The sequence below is a fragment of the Rattus norvegicus genome, chromosome 5, assembly GCF_021556685.1.
Source record: "Rattus norvegicus strain SHRSP/BbbUtx chromosome 5, alternate assembly SHRSP_T2T, whole genome shotgun sequence".
Classification (NCBI taxonomy): Eukaryota; Metazoa; Chordata; class Mammalia; order Rodentia; family Muridae; genus Rattus; species Rattus norvegicus.
The window spans coordinates 69430001-69440121 of NC_141538.1; the positions used below are offsets into that span (position 1 = coordinate 69430001).

The 10121-nt window shown below is 49.2% G+C and overlaps 1 protein-coding gene across 2 annotated transcripts in view; it reads right to left on the bottom strand.

The window, feature by feature from the left end:
* Positions 1–9639, bottom strand: part of Grin3a (glutamate ionotropic receptor NMDA type subunit 3A) — a 199242-nt gene extending 189603 nt beyond the window's left edge. For both annotated transcript variants that reach the window (NM_001198583.2, NM_138546.2), the window contains exon 1: positions 8468–9639. In NM_001198583.2, the coding sequence (NP_001185512.1) occupies positions 8468–9166 (699 nt within the window). In that variant the 5' untranslated portion in view covers positions 9167–9639. The remainder of the gene's footprint in view (positions 1–8467) is intronic.
* Positions 9640–10121: the final 482 nt, after the last annotated feature.

Consider the following 10121-nt stretch of genomic DNA (forward strand, 5'->3'; position numbering starts at 1 on the left):
ATGAAACCTTTCCTAGATTAATGCTTCAGTAAGTAACAAGGAGGTATAATGCAGCCTGACAAGGGAGCCATCCTACATCACTCTAGGCCCTTGAAGACTCATGTGCAGCACAAGCCAACCCTGACCAATCAGAGAAAGATTTTTTCCTCCCGCTGTCACACTAACCAAGGTCAGGTACTTCCACAGGGCAGAAGTCTAACACATTTGTTCTTGGAGGTCCACCACACCTGCTCCCTCAGTGCAGGAGGTCCACCACACCTGCTCCCTCAGTGCAGGAGGTCCACCACACCTGCTCCCTCAGTGCAGGAGGTCCACCACACCTGCTCCCTCAGTGCAGGAGGTCCACCACACCTGCTCCCTCAGTGCAGGAGGTCCACCACACCTGCTCCCTCAGTGCAGGAGGTCCACCACACCTGCTCCCTCAGTGCAGGAGGTCCACCACACCTGCTCCCTCAGTGCAGGAGGTCCACCACACCTGCTCCCTCAGTGCAGGAGGTCCACCACACCTGCTCCCTCAGTGCAGGAGGTCCACCACACCTGCTCCCTCAGTGCAGGAGGTCCACCACACCTGCTCCCTCAGTGCAGGAGGTCCACCACACCTGCTCCCTCAGTGCAGGAGGTCCACCACACCTGCTCCCTCAGTGCAGGAGGTCCACCACACCTGCTCCCTCAGTGCAGGAGGTCCACCACACCTGCTCCCTCAGTGCAGGAGGTCCACCACACCTGCTCCCTCAGTGCAGGAGGTCCACCACACCTGCTCCCTCAGTGCAGGAGGTCCACCACACCTGCTCCCTCAGTGCAGGAGGTCCACCACACCTGCTCCCTCAGTGCAGGAGGTCCACCACACCTGCTCCCTCAGTGCAGGAGGTCCACCACACCTGCTCCCTCAGTGCAGGAGGTCCACCACACCTGCTCCCTCAGTGCAGGAGGTCCACCACACCTGCTCCCTCAGTGCAGGAGGTCCACCACACCTGCTCCCTCAGTGCAGGAGGTCCACCACACCTGCTCCCTCAGTGCAGGAGGTCCACCACACCTGCTCCCTCAGTGCAGGAGGTCCACCACACCTGCTCCCTCAGTGCAGGAGGTCCACCACACCTGCTCCCTCAGTGCAGGAGGTCCACCACACCTGCTCCCTCAGTGCAGGAGGTCCACCACACCTGCTCCCTCAGTGCAGGAGGTCCACCACACCTGCTCCCTCAGTGCAGGAGGTCCACCACACCTGCTCCCTCAGTGCAGGAGGTCCAACACACCTGCTCCCTCAGTGCAGGAGGTCCACCACACCTGCTCCCTCAGTGCAGGAGGTCCACCACATCTGCTCCCTCAGTGCAGGAGGTCCACCACATCTGCTCCCTCAGTGCAGGAGGTCTAACACACTTCCTTTCTCAGTGCATGAGTTCCAACACACCTGGCCTCTCAGTGCATGAGTTCCCACACACCTGCTCCCTCAGCGCAAGAGCTCTGACACACCTGCTCTCTCAGTACAGGAGGTCTAACACACCTGCTCTCTCAGTGCAGGAGGTCCACCACATCTGCTCCCTCAGTGCAGGAGGTCCACCACATCTGCTCCCTCAGTGCAGGAGGGATATCACACTTCCTTCCTCAGTGCATGAGTTCCAACACACCTGGCCTCTCAGTGCATGAGTTCCAACACACCTGCTCCCTCAGTGGAACTGGTCTAACACACCTGCTCCCTCAGTGGAACTGGTCTAACACACCTGCTCCCTCAGTGCAGGAGGTCTAACACACCTGCTCTCTCAGTGCAGGAGGTCTAACACACCTGCTCCCTCAGTGGAACTGGTCTAACACACCTGCTCCCTCAGTGCAGGAGGTCTAACACATCTGCTCTCTCAGTGCAGGAGGTCTAACACACCTGCTCTCTCAGTGCAGGAGGTCTAACACACCTGCTCCCTCAGTGCAGGAGGTCTAACACACCTGCTCCCTCAGTGGAACTGGTCTAACACACCTGCTCCCTCAGTGCAGGAGGTCTAACACACCTGCTCTCTCAGTGCAGGAGGTCTAACACACCTGCTCCCTCAGTGGAACTGGTCTAACACACCTGCTCCCTCAGTGCAGGAGGTCTAACACATCTGCTCTCTCAGTGCAGGAGGTCTAACACACCTGCTCTCTCAGTGCAGGAGGTCTAACACACCTGCTCCCTCAGTGCAGGAGGTCTAACACACCTGCTCCCTCAGTGGAACTGGTCTAACACACCTGCTCCCTCAGTGCAGGAGGTCTAACACACCTGCTCTCTCAGTGCAGGAGGTCTAACACACCTGCTCCCTCAGTGCAGGAGGTCTAACACACCTGCTCCCTCAGTGGAACTGGTCTAACACACCTGCTCCCTCAGTGCAGGAGGTCTAACACACCTGCTCTCTCAGTGCAGGAGGTCTAACACACCTGCTCTCTCAGTGCAGGAGGTCTAACACACCTGGCCTCTCAGTACAGGAGGTCTAACACACCTGCTCCCTCAGTGGAACTGGTCTAACACACCTGCTCCCTCAGTGCAGGAGGTCTAACACATCTGCTCCCTCAGTGGAACTGGTCTGACACACTTGCTCCCTCAATGCAGGATGTTTGACACAACCTGACAAGCTCCCCATCAAAGTTCCAGGACCTTACATATAAAGAAAACAACAAATCAAACCAAGCCAAACCAAAACCAAACCAACAACAGAAGATTAGAGAAGTTGAGGGAGAGGACAAGAATTGTCTTAGCTTACTCATCCTCAACTAAATCTCTGTCCTTGTGTCTTATAAGGGAAGGATCAGAAGGGCAATTGAGTGCCTCCTATCTGTTTGTTATCCATGCATTCATTCCAAAAGCAATGTAGTATATGTTATAAAATGTTATTTTCCTAGCTGAGTTTTAGGACCACATTACTTGTGCTGTACTTTTCTCTGTGTGTGGCAGTAGTTAGAATAGGCAGAAGAAAAGACAAGAGGATTTCTCACCTTCGTATTAAGTGTTGCTGCTAACATGAGCAGTACCATGCTGGGAGAGTCCTATGCAGTTACTGGGAAAATGGCACTCAGTTGTCGGTTTGCAAATTGCTATCAGTCCATTAAGAAATGAGGTGCCTGTGCCAGCTTGAACCAACACACTGTGTTTCTCATCAAGAAACATTTTCTATTTAAAAATGTTGAAGAAGCCAAGTTGCACACAAATTGAGGGTGGGGTACATTCTGTGCTCATTGACTATTTAGTGAAAATTTTGTCCAAAGACAAAAATAATCTTGTAATGAAATATGAAGGACCAAGGTTTCTCAAGTCTTGTCTATTTCATATTATAATTTCTATGGCTGTGTCTAGAGTTCAAGATATTGTTAGATGTGGCAGAGGCAAAATTTGCCATTGGAACAGATCTGCGTGTGTTCCCAGGCAGATGTGAACCTAGTTGAACCTTTGTCCACCATAAAACTCAGACTGACCTTGAGCCAACTTTCCTTCCTCACCTTCCTGAGTAGCAGGCTCGCCTGTTTGGGTCAGCAGAAACTTACTGTTCCAACTGTTTTCTGGTAGATATTCAGCTAACATGGTCGATTTTCCCCTGGTACTTTTCATTTTCTTATTTGGTTTATGAAACAAATCAGAACGCGCTAGGAAACAGCATTTTTCTTAACAAGAATATCTCAGGGATAGTGACTTGTGAGGATTATGATAGCCTGTAGGAGACAGAAGTGGACTAGAAAGCTTTTGGCCATTTTCTCCCAAAGTGATAGGAATTTGACTGAAGTATTTATGAAACAAACATGCACGATGCCTTCCACAACGTCAGAAGATACAAAGCACATAGCATGTAGTTATTGAAATTGGTACTCGCTTTTATGTTGAATTATAAATTACATCTAAAACATAATAGCCAAGACCAAATATATTCTTCATAGATTAGCTGATGTTGACGTAAGTACAGAGAAAAGTAAGGTGGATTCCTCGATGGATGGTGTCTCCTACTCTCTTCTGCAGGAATTACTTAGGACAAAAGATGAAATTAAGAAAATAATGTATCAAAATAAGGAAAAAAACCCTAGCCTCTGATTTTGAGAAGGAAGCTGACAAAGACCACTACTAGGCAAAAAATTTGCATCACTTGACATTTACTTTGAAATCATTTATCAAGTTGGAAATAATTAGGTGCTGCTGCCAGCCATTTGCTATAAACCACAGAAAAAATACTTTCCTAGGGGTGTGGGGAGAGCAAGTGCTGTATGCACTTCACACAGGGCAGTGCTTCTCGACCTTCCTAATGCTGCAGCCCTTTAGTACAGTTTCCCATGCTGTGGTGACCCCCAACCATAACATTATTTTCGTTGCTGCTTCATAATTGTAGTTTGCTACTAAGTTCTGATGTAAATATCTTTGGATATAGAGGTGTGCCAAAGGGATTATGACCCACAGGTTGAGAAACACTGGCATAGTGGAAAAAAATCCCAACGTAACTTAGAGCTGGTGTTTTAAAACTTAACACCCTTAACTGGTCCTCCTGAGGCACCTGTTATGCAGTGGTCTTATCTTCTGCTCCTGCAAAAATGCTGCTATATTAGTCACATCCTCATAAATACCTTTAAATCCTTAGCTTAGTGTTGCCAGGGAAAATGGATCATCTAAACTCCCAACTAATATGTGTGTGGAAATAAACGTACTAATTAACACATGTGGATGACAAGACATGGTCGGTCTACTCAACCAGAGTTGGAAATATTAGGGGATGGGAAGATCATTTCATTAATAAAGTGTTTGCAAGCAAGAGGACTTCAGTTTGATTCCCAGAACCACTGTTTTGGAAAGCTGGGCATAGTGGGATATAAGGAGGTGAAGACAGACAGATCTGTCGGACTTACTAGCCAGCCAGACTGGCTTATTAGGTGAGGTCCTAGTGAGAACTCTTGGATCAATCTTTATATAAACAAACAAACAAACAAACAAATGTGGTCACTGGTATCTGACTAAAGACACCTTAGACCTTTGCATACACTCACACATACATACCTGTACACATTGGGTGTTTGTGCATGCACACTCATAGAGTTGGACATATTTTTGCAGTCACATTTGAAGCGAATGATCTTGGATCTAAGCCAATTATATTATTTTCTTAGCTCTGGCTAATTAGGTATGTATTTAACATAGATATGTATTTTAGCAAAGAATATGGATCCATCACCATCTATCAGGTGGATTGTTAAGAGTTAGCTTTGAAGAAACTACACAGGATCCCCAGAAGAAATAGTACTGTGGGAAAAGAAGAGAAAGGACAAACAAGTCTCCCAAACTCAGTGCAACTTCAGTGTGAATGGAACTTGGTTTCCGGCAACATCACTATTAGAAAATTTTAGCGATGGAATTTAGAAAGAATTGATCTTCTAAGTAAAGGAAGTAAACTTCGGGTGTGACTCCGAGTATGGTCGTAAAGGAGGAATCTTTTGCATGGAAATGTACATTGAGCCATTCCATGTTACATTAATCTTTTATTGCATGGTAATAATAAGCATGTTTCCCAAAGGTTGACTCACTTACTTTTGGTGGGTTCATCCTTGAAGGACATTAGTCCCCGATGACCTACTCTCTCTACTCAATTTTTAATATTTTTAAAAACATAAACATTTAATTTTTTATGCACTGAATGTATATTCGTGTTTTGCCTGCATGTTTGTGTGTACCACATGCATGCTTGAGTCCCTCAAAGCCAGAAGAGGGCATCAGATCCCCTGGGACTGGAGTTAGAGATGGTTGTGAGCCTTATGTGGATGCTAAAACTTAGACCTGAGTCTGCTAGAAGAGCGGTCAGCGCTCCTAACCACTCAGCCACCTTTCCAGCCCTGTGCTTGTTTTCAACCAATAGAATATTGAACTAAAACTCAAGTTTTCTTCATCTCATTGGTATCTCCTTCTATTCAAGAGCTCTGGCATGGTCTTATATAAACCATCACTTGTCAATTAAAACCTTCCTATGGAAAACATCAGTAACCCAGGAAGAAGGAAGAGGTCAGGGGCTGCTGCTCCTGCTCTGAAAGCAATCTGGAATGTTTTGAATACACTCACACTTTTGTTTGCCCTGGCTGCGTGGATAAGTCTGCTCTCTTCTAGAATACTTTATTCAGGCATCATATAATCAACAAATGAGGTCATTGTTCAACAGGCTCCAAAGACAGTGCCGGAATTAAGATGATTTTCTTTAATGTGCAAAATGACTTCGACGTCCTCTTATATCTGGAAGGTCTTTTACAAAACGACATCAGTACATTAGAGAAAGCCCCACTTTCCAGGAGAAGCCAGAGGAAGAGCAGGCATTAATTTTGCTGATAGCAGAGCTGGGCTCATGTTCTAACGCTGCACATTACAGTGACTTGACATTGTACAGGGTGTTTTAAATATAGAATATTACTGGATGACACTTAACCGATATACTAAGAGTAAGGTAAGGCAAGTTAGGTTTGTCCGAATTTAAAAATGCAAGGAGAGATGGAAGGAAAAGTCCTCAGTGGGACAAGCTGGGTCTGAGTCATACAGACATATTTACCTTTCAAGATGCAGACCATTTAAACACAGCAAGGACAGTGATTTAAATACACTTGGCTGAGTGTTCACTTTATAGCTGGTTTGTAAGTTTCTCCCTTGAGGGCTTCATTTCCAGTTGCCTTAAATCTTGGGAGCTCCCTGATTTTAGGCACTGCTTGATGCTTCTTCCTCCTTGTCTTTTAGTGTGCTGCTTGCTGCACACATCCATCACGGAGCACTGTTTCCCTTCCAACCAAGGAGCACTAATTTGGGGAGGAATTTCTTGCCGTTTAAGAGTCCTGCCAAACAATCTGCAGATGGGAAGGAGTTTGGTGACTGTGACCATTATTGGCAACTTCTGAAGGATTAGGTAATAAGGAAGCAGTGAGGAGCAGCCAGTGTGCTGACTCCTGCATTTCATTAGGGTTGCTTCTGCATATGTATTCAAGGTGGTGTGGCCTGTGGATGCAATTTCATGCTTGTAACACTTTGGCCACTGGCAATGCCATACACCCATGTTTCCTGTGCTTTCTCATCTGCTGCTTATGGCCATTTAGATTCAGGTAACAGAAATATTTTAGATAAGAGTTAATTAGCCTGCATTCTGCAGATCAAATCTCTATATCTCGTCATTAAACAGAAATTGTCTGGGTAACCGCAGAAAGGGTTTTGTTCTTGTCCTTCCTAAGATTTAGAACGTAAGATTCATTTTCTTTTCTCACAGAGGAAAATGTTACTATTCCTCGAATATTTTAGACATAGATTTTTATCAAACTTTCTACTTTTACGCTGCCATACTCACTTCAGACTCTCTCGGCATATAGACCAAAAGTTCAAGAAGGGAGATTAGAAATGTCTTGTCAGCCAGAGGACAGAGTGAAAATGATGCTGAGTTACAAATCTGCCATCCTATAGACTCTCCCTAGCCCAATGTTCATTGAATCCCAGAATGTTCCTCATTTTCTCAGTCTTTAAAATGGGACCATTTTCATTCATTGGCCCCACAAATTCCCTGTATGAGTTAGTATGCTAAAAGCAGTCTAGAAAACCCAAAGAATGTGTGCTGCTGTAAAGGCCTTGTCTCCTTTTTGAGTATGGCCTCTCTTCTTTCTTACTTGTCAAGACTTAAGTCCACAAATAATTTCTTTGCTGAAAGTATCTTTAGATATTTTATAAACCCTTAAAAAATTAAACCACCGTCTCTTTATTTTTAAATAAAGAAAGCAGACATGTACTGTGTACAGTGATCACATGTCCAGCCTCTGAGCCCACATCATATAGAAGGAAGGTAGGGACAAAGAACCTACAGAAGAGTTCCCTCGTCTTTTGTGCTCTCCATAACTCCACTGGTTTCCAATAGCAAGGCTGCCAGTCACTCTTCCTGACCCGTGGCTTCTGTACTAGTTGCAGACTTTTACATTTACGGACAGGAAGCCAGAAGGACCTGCTTTTTCTTACACCACAGAGCCCTAGTGAGCCTCTGGAAGAAGTAGAAAGGACCAGCTGCTGCTTTTTCTGTCACAGGTTTTCTGAATTCCCTTTGGGAGTTTACGACAGTGGCAAGTCTGGGCCCCACCCCCATTCCTCACGCCAGTCTAGAACCCCTGACCACTGTCCACGGTTCTGAACCTTAACTTTCAGGTGTCCGGAACCCACTAGATTGCCCTTAGCTTGTCAAAACATGACCTCCTCCCACCCCCACCATATCTCATCTCCACTTTCTTCCTTCCATTTGTGACACCCCCTCCCAACTTCGCATTTTATTTCTGCCTGCGTTTAAAATGTCTTACTGTAATTTCAACTTAAGTCCTCCAACCTACCATCTAGGGACATAGTCCAAGCCTCAAACATCAAAGTTAAAAAAACAAAACAAAACAAAACAAAATAACCAGGCGTCACCCCCACTCTTCCTCCCCCTCTGGTCCCGACTCCCGGCAGCGCACATCACTCCACGCGCCAGACTCTTCTCACCTGACTCTCCCGCGGAAACTCGTGGCGCACTATGCTGAGCACTGGGATGTGCAGGACAGAGCTGACCAAGTCCAGCTCCATCATTTCGCCCTGGCTCTGGGGGAAGGCCAGCAGCGCCGACACCCCTTGTACCACTACGGTGTGGCACACGCTCTGCAGAAAGGAGAAAGGGTCACTGCTCCACGGTGAGCTTGGGGAAGAGAAGGGCATAAGCGGCAGATCGCCCAGGCCCGCCTCAATGGCCATCACTACTTCCAAAGACAGGTTGTAGGGTAGGAGCCCTTCCACACGGTTCAAGTTTTCCACAGCGAACAGTAGGGCATCCCGCGGCCACAGGGTCTCGGCCCCCGCGCCCTCCCCGAGCTTTCGGGAGCCGGGTGGACCCCGGCCATGCAGGGCGCTCCCCAACCAGCGTGCGCCTTGCGAGGGCGCCGGTGGCCGCCACGTCCCGGACTCTGGATCATCCCTCTGGGCACCCGCCCTGCCGCCTTCCTGAGCGCGACTGGCTGCGCGTGGGGCCGTGGTCCAGGGTTGCAAGTGCACCGCGCCCACCCTCACCGCGTGTCCGATGCGCTTGAGGATCTGGCAGGGTTGCGGGTGCGAGGAGGAGCTGGGCACCCCGGCCAGCACCAGTGCGCAGGGCGGCGGCAGCAGCAGACAGACCCTGCTCAGCAGCCACCACAAACTCAGTCTCCTCATTACTGAGACCCGCTGGGAGAAAGCGCGCCCCCTCCTGCGCCCGGCTCGTCCCTCTGCAGCCGCCGCCGGAGGTCTCCGCCGCCTGAGGTCTCCGCCTCCAAATCCGGAGCGCAGCTTCCCTAGACGCGGCGACGCGGTCTTAGGAGCCCGACCGCTCCCTGGGCATTCCAAGTTGCAGCCTAGCGAACGTCGGCCAGTGTCGGATGCGGTTCCAGGGCTCCTCTGCTTAACATCCTCTGCAAGCGGGGAAGGCCGGTCGGCCAGCCACGCGCGGGTCACCGGTGGCTTGAGCTCCGGGTCCCTGTCCACCCCATCTGCAGGGCGCCTGGGGCGCAGCGTCTGGCCCCGCGAGAAGCCGCCAGACTTGCAAGGGGGCGGCAGTGACAGAGGAGCTGTGCTCTCACTTGGCTGGCTTCTTTTCTCTTGCTGTTCAGTTCAGGCGACACCCACTTATTTACTGAGGTGGCAGAGGAGAGGGCGTTCATACACGGGGTGCGGAAAAGCAGCTGCCGAACCTGCTTCCTTTGCACGCCGGCCACCCTATCTCTGGCTCCCCCAGCTCCTGGTTCATTTTCCCTCTTCCCTTTCTACTTCCTCTCTTCCTTTTTCTGCCGGGCTTTTTCGCCCAGGCGCCACCTCCGCGGGCTCCTTAGAGGAGCGACACAACTGGCCAGAGAAGGGTGGTTCTGTTCGGAGCGCCAAAGTTCTCCTCGCCTCAGCCGGCGCCTCCCAGTAGCCGAGCCCTGGCGCCAGCCTGTCGCTTGGCTGCGCTAAACGCCCACTGATGGTGAGACTCCCCTGCCGCACAGTCCCGCGCCCCTGCAAAAACCTCGCCCCTCAAACGCGGCGAGTCGGTAGTTGGCACAATTCCCTGTGGCGGATGTGCGCAAAGACTGAGGCCAGGAGAATTCTGAATTCCGAGTCGCTCCCGAGAGATCTGAAACCCAATGGCTCA